Source organism: Melanerpes formicivorus, unplaced genomic scaffold (assembly GCF_026170545.1).
Source record: "Melanerpes formicivorus ecotype bairdi unplaced genomic scaffold, bMelFor1.0.p_v2 SCAF_60, whole genome shotgun sequence".
NCBI classification, from domain to species: Eukaryota; Metazoa; Chordata; class Aves; order Piciformes; family Picidae; genus Melanerpes; species Melanerpes formicivorus.
In genome coordinates, this window is record NW_027142412.1 from 866926 (window position 1) to 884591 (window position 17666).

Consider the following 17666-nt stretch of genomic DNA (forward strand, 5'->3'; position numbering starts at 1 on the left):
GTGTAGCTGTGACTTCAAAGCTGGGTGACCTTAGACACTGCTGATAGGACACTCAACATGGATTGACTGAAACAATGTCTAAAGCAAAAGCCTCTTCCTCTGAAATAATGAGCATGCCTTAGAGAATTTGCATTGGGAAGGGGTGAAATGCTCTTGTTCTGCTCAGCAGAACAGTGATACTTCTGATAGCTGAATCAATTCTGGGGTCGGTAGCACACTGGAAATGGAGAAACTGAGGGTCAGAGTTCATCCTAACCTGGCTCTGAGCATCCTGGAGCTGCTGAAGAGATTAGTGTGAAAAGGCCCACACTAGGTGTGTACTGCTGGAGTGTGCTGGTGGGGAGCTGCCGGCTCTGTTGCAGAGCCTTAGCTGGTGGTCCACTGAGGCACTTGGCTGACATGACACTCACCTACCAGCACACCTTTGCTCTTTCCCTCTTGGCTCAGGGAGGTCAGACACTTCTCACCTGAACACTGCTGGGTGTTGGGGGGCAGTTACATTTTTGTAACACAAAATGTGATGTGAGGTTTTTGTTGCTCAGTAGTTTGTGTCCATTGTTTTTGAATGACAGCAGCCCTAACAAGAGAGGCCCCCCCACGTACAACGAGCACATCACCAAGCGGGTGGCATCCAGCCCAGGACCCCCGGAAGGCCCAAGCCACCCTCGAGAGCCAAGCACACCACACCGGTACCGCGAGGGCAGGACGGAGCTGCGGAGGGACAAGTCACCTGGGCGACCTCTGGAGAGGGAGAAGTCTCCAGGCCGGCTTCTGAGCACCCGCAGAGAAAGGTCCCCTGGGAGACTGTTCGACGAGAGCAGCCGAGGGCGAATGCCTGTGAGCGGGGCTAGAACGCCTATTGCTCAAGTCAATAAGGTAAGCCAGGAGCCCAGAGAGCTCTTTCTGTTCTCAGGAAAGGATGTGCAAGGATTGCTGGTACTGTAAAGTACAAGAGCAAAGGAAGTCTCACATCCTGCCCCTCGACTTCCATTGAGCCCCAGCATGCAGGGTATAGCTCACTGGCCCTGCAGACACCTTCCCTTGTGCTAGTTCAGCAGCTGCAGAAGCAGCTTCCCTCTGGAACAGGATCAAGGCCTCCAGATCTGAAGGCAAAGGTGCCTTTACCAAGTTAGTGAGGATTTGAAGTGGGCAGTGTCTGGAGAAAGGAAGCTGAGAGGCTGCTGTGCTGGGAGTGATGCTGCTTGTGGCAGTGGTTTAAGAGTTCTGCCCTACAAGGGCAGGCAAAGGGTGCTGGCTCAGCAGCAGCGGTTGAGCGATGATGCTGCTGGCACCTCTGCACATGCAAGAAAAATACATGTGGCATGTAACTCTTGTTTTATCTCCCTGCCAGGTCTGGGACCAGTCCTCAGTGTAAGTCTCAGCTAGACAAAGTTACTCATCTTGACCTGCAGGAAAAAAAAGGAAATACACTGAGTATATGCACTCCCCACGCCTGCTGCCCAGCTACCAACGCAGCACTGCTTGGGCCAAAGCTCACGCTGCGGAGGGAGGGTGACGCTTCTGAAGATTGTTGGCATCTCAGTTAATTTCTCTGCACTTTCCTGCACTCCTGTTTTTGCACTTTGTACTACTGTTACTCTTTCAAGCAGTTCATGAACTTTTTGTATTCACTTTAGTCCCTAGTAGCTCATCAAGGAAATTAAGAGGGACTGGAGTCCCACCCCAGGTCTCTTCTGTGGTTAGCACCCCTTAGCAGATCATAGTTGTGAGATGTGCTGGGAATCCCTCGTGGCCTGGAAAGTGAAGGGCCAAGGTGAGTGAGTCTCAATAGAAGGTGTGTTTGAATGTTCTCTACAGAACACAAGAAAAATTACTTCTGATTAGTCTGTTCACCTGCCACTTCTGAAAGTTATTTTGTTCTCACTCAAATTGCTCTAGAGCAGCTCTGATGGGGAGGGAAGAGCCCTGCTTTGAACGAGCCCATGTGCCCGGCCCCGAGACAAAGTGCATTACCTATAAGCTACTGGGGTGTAAGACTTTATCCAGGTCTTCTGCATGACAGTTCACTGCATGCTGCTGCACCATCACTGGCTGCTCTCTCCTTTTAGGTTGCTTTGCTGAGTAGTGTATTGTACCTCACTTGTAAATTAACTGAAACCTTTAGATTACGCTGCAAAATAGCCGTTAATTACTCTGGAAATTCGGCAAGGAAGAGCTAAGGAGCCTTATTCTATGACAAGAGTTACAGGCAGGCTTGTGTTCTCCTCTCAGCACTGATCATGGTCCTGACAGAGGAGCGGCCCAGGGCGGGCTCTTCCCGGGGTCTGTAACCTGTCCTACAATAAGCACCAGGTGCCAGGGCACAAGAGGACACTCACAGTGACCAGCTTCTGCGGGTACTGCCACCTTCACCTTGCTGCTGCGTGTCTGACCTCCAGCCTTTTCTTGCTTCCTATTCTCTTTTGCTGTGAACATGAGGCAGAGAGCAGATGATTTTCAAAGCAGGTTTTGACCATTCAGTCTGCAATAGCAACCAAGTGAACCACCATGTTCTTTACAACTAGCAAGAGCAAAACTGCATCCAATCTTCCCTTGGCGACACTTAAACCTTCTGCTAGTCCCTCGCCAGCCTGTGCTAACCTGTCCTAGGAACCTTTTCATCACCACTCCACTGCCTTGTCAGTGTCCTTTGGCGAGTTCCATGAGTATCGTGTTCCGTTCTCTTGTCTGTTGGGGTATTTTAGGTCAGATGGTTTGGCAGGAAACTTGCTGAAAGTTTTTGTCTCCTGGTCTGAATATTTCGAAAGGTCACTGAGATCAGTCTTTAAATCTTTGCATCTCATGGAAGATCTTCAAAGACCTCAGAAACAGGCTTGTTGAGTCCTGGAAGTGTATCTCTTGTGTCTTGTTCGTGAAATGCTTCCTGCTACAGAGATAGCTCAAAGGACTGTACATATTTACAAGAATCTTTATATTCGTAACAAAAGGGAATTGAATTGGTTTCTACTTTTTTATTGTAAACTGTGCATTTTTCAACACTTAGCTTTTTTGGTTTAATGGTGGTTGTGGACAGCCATCCTCAGACACCGGAGGGGCCTCAGCTTAGTCCTCCTCGCTCCCATGAAGAAATATTGTAACATTAAATTGCAACTGAAGCTTGTTAGCATAAATGAGGTTTTAGGTCTCTAAAAGTACAGGATTTTTCTTCGTTACCTTTTTATTATTGACAAGGGAGGGAACCAGAGGGACAGTTCAAAGCTCCACCTGGAAAGTATTGAACTTTGTTGTTGAACAATAACCAAATAAAACAAATAACTATCTTGACTGGCATGGTGACATGGACGCTTCCTTCTCGCAGAGTAACCCCCAGCCATCCCACTGCCCCCAGCGTTAGGCAGAGGCTGCTTAAGCTAGAGGTCTCAGAGCCTACCAAAGAGCCAACCCTGATGGTATTTAGCATTCACTAGTGGTTATGCCCTCAACAAGTAGCATAAGTGGCTTCACAAGAACAAAAAGCATGTACACATGGACTACAACAGGTGTCCAAATACTCTACTAGAGCAGCAGTCAGCTGCAAACACCTACAGCTAAATTCTGCCCTCGCATACCCAAGTAGTGAGAGGGGTAGAGGTGAGAGACGTGTGAGTATCTGGGACAACAATCTCGCCCTGGTACATGACCCACACAGCTGGAGCTGGAAAAACCAAACATCTTGAATACCAACAGTGTGATCTAATGACAGGTTTGGGATTTATCCCAGCAGTGGACTGGTGGCAAAGCAGACAGAGCCAGTTCCTCATCCCATCGCTGTAACATGCTGGTGCTTTTATTAAGGCCTGATAGCTGCAACTATGAAAACCAACAGTGACAAACCCAGGCAGACCAAGTGCGACCTGCAGAGTTCCTGTACATCCTAACTTACACCTGCTGGGAAAACTTGCTAGATCAGACTTAAATGTAAATACATCTATTTTTAACTGAACCAGTTTTTACAGGGTCTGAAGTATTCTTTCACAGGAAGAGGTTTTTAATATTCACACTGCTGCCTACAGTAACTTAATTTGTCCTCCTACTGTTGAGTGTTTTTGGTTCTGTGCACATACCCACCCCCTTTCCCCCGGTAAAGGGCTTGTTGGAGGCTGTGGGGGTGGGTTACTAATAGCTCCTCTTACATTTTGGTCTACATGACATTCTTCATGAAAATGCTCTACATGAAACCCAAGCTGCTTGATTTATCTTGTGCCTACTATCTGATGTATATGATGAAATGCTAACTTGTTCAATGTTCCTTTATTTCTCTTTTACTGTGCACAAAGAATACTTACTTAAGCTCATTGTTGCAGTCCTATGATGCATGACCAGAATTGTAACAAAACTAAAATAATCCAGAAACTGGTGGAGTAAAAAAACAAAACAAAACAAAAGAGAAAGTATTTATTGAGCCTTTTGCTTCCCAGGAACCCTGCACCAATCCACTCTCAGCCTGACCACAGCACGCTGTGGGAATTCAGGGGACTGGGGAGAGCAGGGAGCTCCCCTTAGCTGTGCTGTAGATGCAGAAGCTAAGGGCTTACTCAGAGGCCCCACAGTGACTGCAACAAAAGTCTCTGCATCTACCTTAAAGAAAAAAAAGAAAGTGTGCTCCTAGCAACAGCCAGGAATAAACATAACAGCACAGACTGTGAGCGGTGGGTGGGGAATGTAAGTGAGCTAATAAATCCAACTCTTGATCCATCTTTTGCCTTTGGAGGGATTTGATTCATCCCCTTACACTAAGGGAACAGTGTCTAATTAACTGAATCCATTCACCTCTCAAGCAGGAAACAGCCTAGCAAAAAATAAGACCAAAGCCAGTCCCCCAGCCAAAATCAAGCCCCACCAGCCTACCTCTTCTTCCTTCCAGGCAGCCACCACTCCTGCTGCTGTGCCTGCTGAAGTGAAAGGATGCCGGGGGCCGAGAAGGGGTTGTGGCTTACCTGGAGGCAGGTTGTGGCTCCTGGGAGATGCTGTTTGAGGCCACAGGTGGTAGTAGGGAACACTACCCCTCGGCCACGCCCCCTGGACAGCAGCTGCATTCCCTCACCCTAACAGCAGACAGGTGGAAGTGATCAGAGTGTTAATTACTCTAATGAGCAGCAGGGCACAAAGCCTGGGCTCCTCACCCTGCTTTCTGAGGCTTTGGGGGCTGCACAAGTGAAGGGTGCAGTGCTGGCTGCAGCCCCTGTACCAAGCACTCTGCCTTCTGAGACACAGCTGCAAGTTAGGGAAGAAGAAAACACTTTCTATCACCTAATTAGCGCTGTCCTGCAGTTCCACCACAGCAGTGCTGATGAAAAGCCTGCAGGGAGTTAGTCAGGCACATATGCAACTGGAAAAAAATCCACATAGCTTACAGCAAGAACTAATGAGCCCAGGTCTGTGGGAAGTGAAGCTAATATGCCACACAAGTCCATCAATACTGCCCCTTCCTGGGCTCTGCATCTCCAAAGTTTCAGCTTCAGTCATTGCCTTATTGAAAACAAACCAAACTTACTAAGCTACCTCTCTGCTCCTCTTTGTGTCTACCAAAATAATTAATTCCAGGTGATTCAAATAAGAAACTTGTGGTAACATTTCCCTACTGGCACTGAAGGGTTTCAGGGGCCTCACTGCATGACTTCTGGCTGCATTTCTTTCAACACAGATGAAAAAAAACCTTCCACCATTTGCCTCTCATCTGCTGACACTTTTCCTACTGACCAGCCTCAGTTCTGACCAAAGACCACCACCTCCTCCTGTGGTTCCATAGCCTGTGAGCTGCATCTGGCACCCTGCAGATCCTTCTGCACACAAACACCCAGCTGCTGTCACTGAGCAACTCTGCTCCAGCCAGAAGCGATCCTGTTGGTTAACTGCAACTCTCCAACCTCTTCTCCACACTGCTACTGATGCTCACATCCAAAGGAACCTCCACATCACATTCCCAGACAAGCACACAGGGTTCCTGCAGAAACCAGCACTGAGCCTCCTCCCCACCTTCCTCTCCAGTCAGCTAATACTGCACAGCCTGCTTCACCGACACCTGTGCCTGACCATGCACAGCCACATCCAACCACAGGCTGCCCAGGAGAAAGGCCTGGAAGAAAAGGTCTGCTGGAAAAGCAGCTGCACCAAAGAGAAGCCAGCAGACACTCAAGGCCAGTGCCAAGGTTTTCAGCCCCACGGAACTGATGGCCAGAGATTGTGAGCAACTGGACTCCTGTTCTGCATGTAAATTTCACATCAGAAATACACTCAAGGCCTCCCTCCTCTTCTGGGGTGACTTACCACAGGCAGACAAAAAGTGTTTCAAGCTGCATCAATAAAGGAAAAGCTTTCAACTATGAATGAAATTCACCAAGGCAGACAACCCCACTCAGACAAGCACAGTTCTAAACAGGAAAGGACTTGAGGAAGCAGAGGTCACTGGAGATGGGAAGGGCAATAACAAAGCAAGTCACTGACTTCTTGAAAACATTTTATTTGTTTCTAAAGAGGCTGAAAACAAAAGCAATTCTGTATCTCAGAATACCAAATCCTATCCATAGCACAGAATGAAGAAAGAGTTTTCAGAGAAAACCATTGCACTAGACCCAGATCTATGCAGCTACTCAGGGTATTGCAACAGGGCTGGTGAACAGATCCGAGGATGGCAAACCACCCTTCTGCTGGGGCTGGTTCTACTGACTGCTGCCTGCTGCAGTCCTCCTCCCTGCTCAGACTCCTCACTGGTTTGTCCAACGTGCTGCTCTTCCCCACAGCTGGAGGGTACTTGCTGGTTGTCATTGGCACAGTCACTGGCACTCTCAGGCACCAACAAAAATACAGAGGGAAGGACTCTGTGTGTCACCTCCGGAGCTGGTTCCATCAGGGCAGGCCCCCCAGGCACGCTGGCAGCACTTTTGCATTAACATTGCATTTGTTTTGGGATAAAACAGGCTGAGTATCAAGTACAGACAGCCTGGTGTAGCTACCATCTCTCAGCAAATACAAACAGAACACAAAGTGGCAGATCCCCACAGCCCTGGCTGCAGGGGCACCAGATGCTGTGCACCCACAGCCAGCACTGCAGCCCAGAGCCAGGCCCAGCTCCACCCCTGGGGTGCAGCAGGGTGCAGCACTGCTGTGTCCAACACACTGCTGCTGCTCATGCCAAGGGGCGAGTTGGCCACTGGGATACAGGTGACTTGGTCACCTGCAGGCTGTTACTGAAGAACTAATCCCTAAACTGAGCACTTTGGTTTCCTTACAGCTACTGAGCCCAGCTTAAGGAAGGATGTATCAGTGACAAGAAGAGATGCTGGTTTCAAAAAGCAGATTACTGCCAGGCACACTCGTGATTCACAGAGACCCCAGCCATTAAAAACAACTGTCTTTACCAGAAATTCCACAGAGGAAAAAGTTACATTTCAGTTCTCATGAAGAGAAAACAACTACAGAGCTGTACAAAGCAGGAACAGTGCACCCAGGCTACTGTAAAATACAAAGGAGCTTGTGGGTGATTGTGTCGCTGACTTCACCTGGCCAAGGCTGCTGGGAACGGATCATCAACAGTCACACTTACCTCAGTGGCCTGGGTTTGGAGCTTGCTACTGAAATAATTGTGTTTGATGAGTTAGGGAAGCAGTGACAGGCTGGCTGGTGCTGAGCTCAAGTAAGATTCCACAAGAATCCTGAACTTCCTAGACTTGGGGCTGGCTTGCTGGCCACTTGCCCTGGCCTTACTGCTGAAGGTCTTTACCTTCTTGCTGCCCTCACATTTTTCAGCCTAACTGAACTGGTGGTTTTTTACCTGAGCTGACCACAGGCACTGATGCCTTTGCCGTCTGTCTAGTAGCCATAAAGCTGCCATCTCCGAGAACCTCCAGGGTGGGACTAGGAACATAAGGCAAATCCAGGAGAACCAGGAAGTCTCAGACACAATGTGAAATCAGAGTTCCTTTGCTAGAGCACAGAGCAGGAGTACATTTGGTTAAGAGAAGGGTTCTTTTCTGAGACTGCACTGGCCCAGAACGAGTGCTCACGAGCTACTACGATGCTCATATTGGCTTGTAGAGCAAAGTGGTCACATACTTCTTCTTGTAGCGATGTGTAGCACTAAGCACCATCACTCCATCCTACAGGAGATGGGAAACAAGTGAGCATTTGACAGGGTTAGCTAAAAGCTACAAGTGTGAAGAACAGGCCCTGGCCTCTCACCTTGATGGAAAGTGCGTAGAGGTGGTTCAACATGACGTGATTGGGTTCAGGGAGCAGAGCAGGATCACACTGGGAAAGGGAGAAAGTGAGACAGTGTGAAAGCAGCAGAGCTCTCAGTCTGCTCATCCCAGCTGATGGGTGATAAACACTGTCTGTAACTAGCCATGCCCTGGCATGCATCACACTGCTGCTTGTGCTGAGCCCCACCACAAACACAGACCAAGATCCCTGCAGGGCGAACCCCTCTGCAGCCTCACTGTCACTCTGAAACACACCTCAGTGATTTCTGATGTGCTGCTGACATCTTAACAGTGCTGCAGGGAGAAGATTAGGGCTGCTGGGAATAAAGCAGCCAGCTAGTTTTCAATTTTGAATCAAGCAGAAAAATAAACTCCCTTCAGCTCAACTCACCTGGGCAGATGCATTAAGGACAGTACAAACACAGTAACTACTCCAAACCTTTCCTTTGCCTGGCCTCTGTTTGTACCCAGATTTGCCCCTGGTCTGTTCACACCCTCAAGGGTGTGAACCCCTCAGCAGAACACAGGAATGTACTCACAGAAATGCCTGTGTCCTTGTTCAGGATGACCTGCAGCAGGTGGGGAGGAAGAATAGGTGGTGACTTAAAGCGCTCCTCTGCCTTACACACATAGGGCTCCTGGTGGTATGGTCCTGGAGGTGAACTTGACAGCTCTGCCAGAAAGAAGGGGAATGTTTACTCTTAAACAGCCAGTGAGAACATGTGCTCTTTATAGGTATGTTGTCATCATTACTCCCAGTTGATTTTCACATCCAGAAACATGTGGCCAACAGAAATCAATGGCACCTAAGTACAAGAACTGCAGCAGCTGATGCAGAGCCAGAGGATCAGTCACTGCCCAAAAGGTGACTTAAGATGCCCCAAATCTGTCTGACTTCAGACTAGCTAGGAAGATGTGGGAGGTGGAAGCTCTGAGGACCCTACTGCATCCCAGAACTTCACTCTCATCCCTGCCCAAGAGAAGCACTAAACACACAGCACACACACAAGGCAGGGACTACTCCCATGCAAGGACAGGGTAATAAAATCTCAAGCAAGGCAAATCGAAGGTTGTTAAAGCATGTGGTGGGGAAGCTTCTACTAGAATCTCCCTATGGCTTCTTGCAGCATCTAACTCTCACACATCCCAGACCCACTCCTAGAAGACTTTCTCCAGGGGAAAGCTGCACAGAGCAGCTTTCAAATGCACCTCTGCTTCAGATTCAAAGGATGTGTCTTCTGGGGGAGATCTAAGGTACTGTCTCAACTGTGGTCTCCATCCCTCATAAGTCTACACAGAACAGGTGGCAAGACTGATCCCAGAGATGACTCAAGCTAGACCTCACCTCTCCCCTCTTACACTAAGATATGAAGCTTAAGGCAAAAATATCATCTAGCTGAGAGGATATGACATATTCCTGAGCCTGTGTTACCACTGCTAAGATGTGTCTAATTTCTGCCTCTAAACACACAACTTCTGATCTCAACCCACCTCCTCAGCAGAAAAAGGCTGTCAGCATTGGCCTGAAGTTGTAAGGCAGAGACTGAACCACCACTGAGTGCACCAAATCCAGCCACCTCACGTTGCACAGGCAACCACACAGCTGTTAAGCTCCATGGCTTCCTCCTAATCAGACTGACAGTAACCCATGCTGCTCTCCCTCAGGTCTCTGAGGCCTCCTACTTTATGCATTCCACGTTTTTCCTCTGTGCATTCATGATTCCTGCACGTGCCTGCAGGCCTGACAAAAGCAGGGATTAATCTCTACTGGAGCTTTAACTCCAGCTGAAAAGGAAGGCTCTAAAACCTGTGACATAAAAGTAGCAGTAAGCTCATACCAGACATGTCTGAACATTTCTGGGAGTCCACCATCAAAGCGTCAAACACTTCAAAGTCGGTTTTCTTCACCTGTATGATGTTGTTGACGGTACCCAGCTGGCTGGTTACTACTGGCTGGGAAGAAGCAAGAAGCAGAAGTCAGAATAAAACCAACCTTGCAGGACTACTGGAGTCTCAAAACCTCATCAGCATTAGCAGGAAAGCTATTTGCTTTTAAAACACACTAGCACCAGATATGAAGAGAGTGGACTGCTGCTCAGTGTTAAGATTAAGAGCAAGTGCAGGGCTTGGGGGGTGTATGTCAGCTGGAGCAGCACCCAGAGTCTTTGGATCAGGTGTGAGTAAAGCTAACAGTGACAACACAAGGGACTAAGATTCACTTGTAGCTTCTACAGGGCTTTCAGAGCCAGGCTAAGATCTGCATGGCCTGGGGTAGGGCCAGGTGTGGTTGGCATTGCTGGTTTACCATCAAAGCTAAGACTGGAGTCCAAGGTGCGGGGTTCAAAAAGCTGAGTTTACTGCAAGGTAAATTCTGTGAGATTCTGCTGGGTTTGCCAAGACAGCAAGGAGACTGGAACCAGCAGCTGTGAGGATTTCTGAAGCAGACAGGGACTGCTGGGCAGCCTGTGGTTAAAGCTCCTTTTTATAGCTGAGGAGAAAGAAAAGGCTTGGTAGATTTTGGCACCGTTACTGGACTATGAAAGTATCTAGAGCAGCAACAGCATCATTCTGGCACAGACAGCAAGTCCAGCTCAAGAGATCTGGGTTGTCAGCAATGCTTCAGGGCTTTAAAAGACACTTTGGCACTGGTTAAAAAGAAGTTCACTGCCTCTGACAAACCAATACCTGGGAGACCCTGTCGCCTGTTTGTCCCAAGCCCTCCTGTCCTTTGAAGCCACCAGTCTGATGCCTAGGCCAGCAGGGATCAGCAATGTCTCTCTTGCCAGCTAAACCAGTCAGTTTCTGTTGTGAACCTCCTCTCTGAAAGGCCAGCTACTAGTACAGAAATGCCAGGCTCTCTTCTTCAGGTGCCTCAATGAACAGACAGAGTGAGTCAGAGAAAACATTACCTCTGAAGGATCATGTGTCCACTGCCCATCCACAAAGAACTTGTACTGGTGCTCTCCTTCTGGCAGGTCCAGGATTGCCACAAAGTTGTTGTGACTGAAATTGAAGACAAACAATCAGCCCTTGAAACATTCTGAAAAGTTGATGGGCTGTGACAAGCACTGGGACATAGAATACAGGCCTGCTTAGCGTGCAGAAACTTGGACAGAGCATTTCAGAGAACCTCCTGCAACCTAAAGGTGAGGAATCAACCTAAGGTCACTGGCAATGGTCACTGCCTCTGTCACAGTAAGTCCCTGCCTGTTCCAAACTAGCATCCACACTCCTGGCATCAAGGAATTAGCACTGAGCTTTTGTAAAGCCAGCCTCACCTCTTCCTGTTAGTGGTCAGGCTGCAAGAGCTGATTTTATCTGTGAGACTCTGTTAATGGAACAGGATCAGCTTACTCCCATCTCCCTGCCACCAGCAACTGCATTTCACCAATGCTAATAAGTGAATGAAGGATGTCCAGAGGATGAAAGCTGCAACTCAATACTCCCAAGCTACTTTGGGTCTGAAGGGCTGCTGCCTGGCAATTCTGACACTCCTGTGCTGTGAACTTCCTGATTCTTCAGAAGTCCCTACCAGCATCTCAAATCAGATGAGAGAGAGTGGATGCTATGTGACTAGTTCAAACAGGCCACACAGCATCAGTCTCTCTCTGAATCTCTTTAGTTCCTCTAGGGAAGGAGCACAAGCGTGCTAGCACAGATCACAGTTTGGAATAATTAACTTTTCTACTTAAGCACATTTGATTCAGTAACATGATTTTATCCAGCCTCCAAGGAGGTCCAAGCAGCTCCTTTCCCAGCACACCTAATCTGACCAGACACAGACCTGTCTTTTTAATTCCTTGGCACAGAGACAGTTTTTGTCCTGCTTCCAGATTCATTTCACCACTTCCCATCTCCCAGGCTTCCCACTCAGAGTCTGACAGTGATACACTGATGCTCCACTGGCCTTTCCACCAGCTGCAGTCTCAATAATTTATGTCACATTGTTCATGCACAGAACAATCCTCCCATGCCCCTTCAGCAGGCCATCACACTGCTCCCTCCAGTCTCCTAAGAAAGTAAGACACTCCTGCAACAATGACAACGCAGGCAGCCACACAGTGAGATGAGAAACAGCAGAAACTGGCAGCAGACCAATCTCCTGTGGATATGTCAGAGCTGACAGAGAGCAGGCCTCAGGGCCACAGCAAAGTTCAGACTCTGCCATCCATTAAGCCTTGACTTTTTGGAAAGGCATTGGTCTAAATGAAACACTTAAGTCAGGTACAGCATTAAGAGAGCTCCAAAGCTCTCTGGCAAGAAAAAGCCCTTGGTACCTTAACACAGGTTTTTCTCATTCATGTATTTCCAGCAGGCATCCCAGGCTCAGTTTCCTCAGCAGAATTTGGACCCTTTGAGGTGGGCAAAAGCCAGTGATATGGCAAGAAGGTACATGGGTCATCAGAGACACTTGGCCTAAAACCAGCTTCACCCTACATACCCTGACTCTACAGCAAGATTGTTTCTGCTTACTCATGCATGGTGCCCAGTGAACAAATCACCCCTTCAAAACTGACACACAGCTCAACTTCCTTCCTGTGCTGTCCAGGAATTAAAAAGCCACCTTCTCACTAAGAGCTTGAGGAGAGAAGCAGGACAGTGGTAAATGCAGGCATGACATCCATCCACCAGCTGACCACCTTGCTCCCTGCCCTAACCATTCCCAGACTCCCAACAGAGCAGCAGCAGTCTATTACCTCCTTGTCAGAGGAATTTTACTCCAGTTGTTGAAGGACCCAGACAAATAAACTTCTTTTCCTCCTCCAGTCCAGCGAAAGACTGTTGGTCGAGCTTGAGTGGGGGTTTTATCGTTCACTTCCAGATCTTGCTGCCACGCTAGAAACTCTTCTTTATCCAATGGAGCCTACAAGCACAATTCAAAGGGGATTCTGTCCTGGCAGACTTCACCTTTATTTTACTGAAGACATTTTTGAGCTCAGGCTTGACACAAGTCTAGAAATAACATTTGCCAGACAGAGACCAGGGACTGTGCATTTCTAGGTGCTGTTCACAAGTTGATTTGCAGAAATTCTGCAAAGATGTTGAAGTCCTCCAAATTTGCAGAAAGAGTGGAAGGCAAAATAACCCTCCCAGCCTAAAGGAGGTTCAAAAGAAAGTGACTTGAGAACCCCTCCAGCTTAAATTACCTTCAAAAGAAACTGGCTTGAGCTCCCAAGTTTTCAAACCACGCTGAGAGAGAGAAAGATAACTAAGGAATAGAGTTAAGAAGCATTTAGATTATACAAATACCAGAGGCACAGCATTTGTAGTTAGCAGAACAATTTTGAGTCATCTGTAAGAAGCAGCTGTCCAACAGTCACCATCCAAGTGTCATTTTCTGCTAGATATTCTGATGAAACATGATACACAGCAAGATGTTCCTAACAATCCACCTAATAACGAGCAAAACACCTCTGAGGCCTTTGAAGTGGAGAAGTATAGACAAGTAAAATGTCACTGGTGACTGCAAGAGCAGTGAGGATCAAAGGAAGCTGGGGCACTGGGGAAGAGCTCTGAGTCAGGTAGGTTTTAGTTTCTCTACAATGAATTCTTGCTGGAAGCCATAACAGTTCCTTCATTATGTCTGCCTGAACATCAATGTGCTGTCTCTCCTAGGTGTGGGAAGCAGGGATCGCAGGATGTTAGGGGTTGGAAGGGACCTCTGGAGACTCCAAACCCCCTGCCAGAGCAGGGCCATGTAACCTAGTGCAGGTCTCACAGGAATGCATCTAGATGGGCCTTGAAGGGTTCCAGGAGACTTCACAACCTCTCTGAGGAACCTGTTCCAGTGCTCTGTGACCCTTACAGCAAAGAAGTTTTTCCTCATGCTTAGGTGGAACTATATGTGCTGTAGTTTACATGCCTTGCCTAGTCCTATCACAGGGAGCAAGTGAGCAGAGACTGAACCCTCCTCCCTGACACCCAGCCCTTGGATATCTACAAACGTTTATTAAACCCCCTCCCAGGCTTCTCTCCAGACTAAACAGTCCCAGGACTCTCAGCCTTTCCTCATAAGGCAGTGCTCCACTCCCTTCATCACCCTTCTAGCCCTCCATTGGACTCTCTCTCGAGTAGATGCCTGTCCCTCTCGAACTGGAGAGCCCAGAAGTGGGTGTGATATTCCAGGCAGGCCCTCATTAGGGCAGAGCAGAGGGGGAGGAGAACCTCCCTCCATCTGCTAGACACACTCTTCTCAATGCACCCCAGGATACCTTCTTGTCCACAAGGGCACGTTGCTGTCCCATGGATAACCTGTTATCCACCAGGACTCCCAGGCCCTTTTTGTGCATAAGCTCAGGGACAGAACTACTGCAAGCTGCTGCACTCCAACTAGACAGCATTTCCAGCTAATAAAGTCAGGAAAACAAACCAGCAATACCTTCATTTCCTCTGAATGGAACAGATCTGCATCTTCAGGGCTGTCCATTAAGATCTTTGGTCTGTCACCCTCCTTTGTACTGATGGCTCCTCCTGAGGCGTCCCCTCGGGATGTCTTGTGGCCATGGCGCTCCAGCCCAGCTCGGTCACTGCTTGTGTTCCCCATTTTTAAGGGCCTAGAAGCACAATTAAAACCCAGGTTAGCATATGTACTCCTGAAGCAGGCAGGAAAGTAGGCTCATTGGTAGACCTGGGCTCTCTTTCTGAGCTGAAAAGCCTAAGAAACTTGATTAACCCCAAATGGTGGCATCTTAAAATGGTATCACACTCAGAACAAAGACACTAAATGTCATATTGGAGCTGCTCTTTCTAATATGCTACTGCCAATATCCCAGCACCTCTGCAAGACTCAGCTGCTCCAAAAGTTGACCAAGCAGGTGTCTGTGACTGCAGCATCCTGGTACTCTGTCTTCCCATGCTAAGTGCTCGTGCTTCTCTCTTCTGAGTACCTGTGTGCATGATGTTCTGCCACATCAGTTTAAACATCAGTAAAACCTTCTAGCAGAACGCTTCAAAAGCAGCCTACCAGAAACGTGGCTAAGCCTGTGCTAGCAAAGCCTTGGAAGGCACAAACAGGACCCTGCAGAGTGCCCAGAAAGACACAAGTACCTGTATGGGACGTTACCCTGGCTCCTGTAAACTGAAGTTACAGACATTGCCCAGCTTCCAACCGCACAGATCTCAGCTCAGTCACAACCTGAAGCCTGTCTCAGACTGCATGGCTTAAGTAAACAAATAACGAAGCAAATAACTAATTTAACTGGCGCAATTAAAAAATAAAATAAAAAACAGCGCCTGCGTGAGTTGGCTGCAGCAGCTTGAGGCGTTCGGTGTCCTCATTAAAACAGCTCCGAGCAGGCCAGAACGAAACCCAAGAGCCTTCTCAGCACACACCCGTACTGCATCCCTCAGAGTCGATCCACGCCGCGACTCGGCAGCGGGGCAGCCGCTCCCCCTGCCGCCCGCCGGCCCTCCCCGGCCGGCTCCCCCGGCAAAAGCCCGGCAGGGCGTTACAAAGGTGCCCGGGGCTACAGCCGCACGGCACACCGGGGGCGGTCTGCCAACCCCGAGGGGCACCGGCGCACCCCACCCGCCGTCCTCACAGCAACCCGGCCCGGCCCGGCCCCACCGTCCCCGCTGCAACCGCCCGGCCCCCGGCCCTCCACCTGGCCTCGCTCCCGCCTGCCCCGGAGATCCCTGCCCGCCCGGGCCCGTCCCGTCCCGTCCCGCCGCCGGAACCCACCTCCTGCCGCCAGCGCCCGCCGCGGTCCCTGCACGGCCTCCGGCTGCTTCCGCTTCCGGCCGCCGCGCACCGGGCTGAGCCCCGGCGGGAACCCGAGCCCCGGAGGGAACCCGAGCCCGGCGCGCAGGTTCCGCCGCGGCAGGCGGCCCCGGGCCCTGCAGCGGCTCCGCAGCGTCACTGGCGGGGCCGGAGGGCTCCTGCGGGCAGGCCCTGCCCGCGCTGGGATCACCGGGGCTGTACCGCAGTAGTTTACTTGGTGTCGGAAGCCCGAGGCCAGCAGCGAAGCGCCGTGGCTCTTTACCTGCCCTCGGAGCTGCTTTCTCCAAATGCTCACCGCGAGGAAGCTTTGGATCTGCAGAGCAACTGCAGCCGGGCGAGCACGGGAACGCTGGAACTAACACCTCAGGCATTTTCCTCGTCGTGGAGGAAAGGCAGGAGAAGGGACGCTGGCCGTGAGGTGGTCGAAGCAGCCTGTGAGCCGCCAGCACACGGCTCTCTCCCCTGAGGAGGCACAGATGGAGATTTAAGTCCTTAACTACTGTTTCCCAAATTAAATGACGGTTATCTATTTCGTTAACATATTCCTCTCAGCAATTACACATCCTCCCAATTACACTGGCTCTTTTTACCCTTTGCTTTTCGTCAGCTGTCGCTGTCTTTCTTCTACTTCTCTAAGAGGCGTGAAGCTGGGAGCTCCGCAGGTTCCTGGCTCAGCACGGCTCTCCACGAGGAAATTGCTGAGTGTTTGTCTTAACCAGGCGAAGCAACCTGCAAACAGACAGGAGGAATCCCAGCAAACTGAAGTGTATCCCTGTGCCAGGCTGTTAGTTGTGGGCAGAACTCCACCGGGAGAGATGCGCTGTGCCTCACTGGCAGTGCCTGGCTGGCTCCAGCCGCATGTTTTGAGGAACAGCTGCTTCTAGTCTGTCTGTCACGGGTGGGATACTTGGCACGGGATAGCCTGCTGGAGGGTGGCAGGGGAATGTGTGTGGGCAGCTCTTCCCCAGCCCCTGCTGAACAATCAGCCTGTTATAAAATACAGCTGTTGTTCTGGTGTTTCACATGGCTTAGCAGTCCCCAGTTCATTGTCTCCAAACTCTATTGTTCTCAGCAGGCTATGGGAACTAGTCTATGGTGGGTCCAAGCATTAATTAGTTTAAAGTTCTGGTACTAAAGTGTGATGGTTACTCCCCATACAGTGATGAGCCATCTATCCCTGGTGTCCAAAACCATGGGGAGTTACTGGCCTGTGAACAGGACAGAAGCCATGAACACAAGCATCTCAACCTATTGGTGGCTGGGCTTCACTTGACTGCTGCCTCTTCAACCCTGATTCTTAACTTCCCTCACTGTCGATCGTGACAGGTGGGTGTGGTACAGTCCTGGAGCCTGTAACTCATTTTGTGAAGTGCCATGTCTCTATGAATTATGAGGGCTGGATGGCATTTCACTATGAGCAACAAGTCTTACATGGGGGCTTGCCACTGCTGCCCACTAAATCATCACCCTGCCTCCTCATGGGCATGTCTCTGCTTGTGGTCCTCACATGCACTGGAATCTTGTTTTCTCCTATCAGCCTGAGTGGGAGCCCAGTTCCCTCACAGCTGTTAATGCAGGAGACGTGGGAAGCCAGAGATTAGCTAAAGACACACCACGAGGGCCTGGCACAGCTCATCTAGTCACTGATTCTTCTAGAACTCTGGGGGTTTGCTCCTCCCTTTAATAGCATTAATGACTTTTTGCCTCCTTCTTACTCTGAAACCTGCATAGCAAGTCACCCTCTTTCA

At 49.6% G+C, this 17666-nt stretch overlaps 2 protein-coding genes across 4 annotated transcripts in view; one reads left to right on the top strand and one right to left on the bottom strand.

The window, feature by feature from the left end:
* CIT (citron rho-interacting serine/threonine kinase) overlaps nucleotides 1-4695 on the top strand; it is a 119645-nt gene extending 114950 nt beyond the window's left edge. Inside the window, exons 48-49 of the mRNA XM_068161762.1 lie at nucleotides 573-876; nucleotides 1352-4695. Of these exons, the coding sequence (XP_068017863.1) occupies nucleotides 573-876; nucleotides 1352-1375 (328 nt within the window). The 3' untranslated portion in view covers nucleotides 1376-4695. The remainder of the gene's footprint in view (nucleotides 1-572; nucleotides 877-1351) is intronic.
* Nucleotides 4696-6440: 1745 nt separating this feature from the next.
* Nucleotides 6441-16234, bottom strand: PRKAB1 (protein kinase AMP-activated non-catalytic subunit beta 1). 3 transcript variants are annotated; one of them, XM_068161757.1, is made up of 8 exons: nucleotides 16214-16234; nucleotides 14578-14752; nucleotides 12896-13062; nucleotides 11108-11201; nucleotides 10037-10151; nucleotides 8738-8871; nucleotides 8179-8247; nucleotides 6441-8096 (listed from the first exon to the last, which is right to left on the bottom strand). In XM_068161757.1, exons 2-8 carry the CDS (start codon nucleotides 14740-14742, stop codon nucleotides 8019-8021), a joined length of 822 nt encoding a protein of 273 aa, XP_068017858.1. In that variant the 5' UTR covers nucleotides 14743-14752; nucleotides 16214-16234; the 3' UTR covers nucleotides 6441-8018. The 3 variants fall into 3 exon arrangements, with proteins under 3 accessions (XP_068017858.1, XP_068017857.1, XP_068017859.1); XM_068161756.1 differs by lacking the exon at nucleotides 16214-16234 and adding an exon at nucleotides 15880-15928; XM_068161758.1 differs by lacking the exon at nucleotides 16214-16234 and adding an exon at nucleotides 15803-15837.
* Nucleotides 16235-17666: the final 1432 nt, after the last annotated feature.

Coding starts and splice junctions, on each gene's coding strand:
- PRKAB1 (XM_068161757.1), bottom strand. CDS start 14,742: ATGGGGAACACAAGCAGTGACCGAGCTGGGCTGGAGCGCCATGGCCAC. Junction 13,063..14,577: donor TCCATTCAGAGGAAATGAAG/GTATTGCTGGTT, acceptor TTGTGCTTGTAG/GCTCCATTGGATAAAGAAGA. Junction 8,248..8,737: donor ACAAGGACACAGGCATTTCT/GTGAGTACATTC, acceptor TCCCTTTCCCAG/TGTGATCCTGCTCTGCTCCC.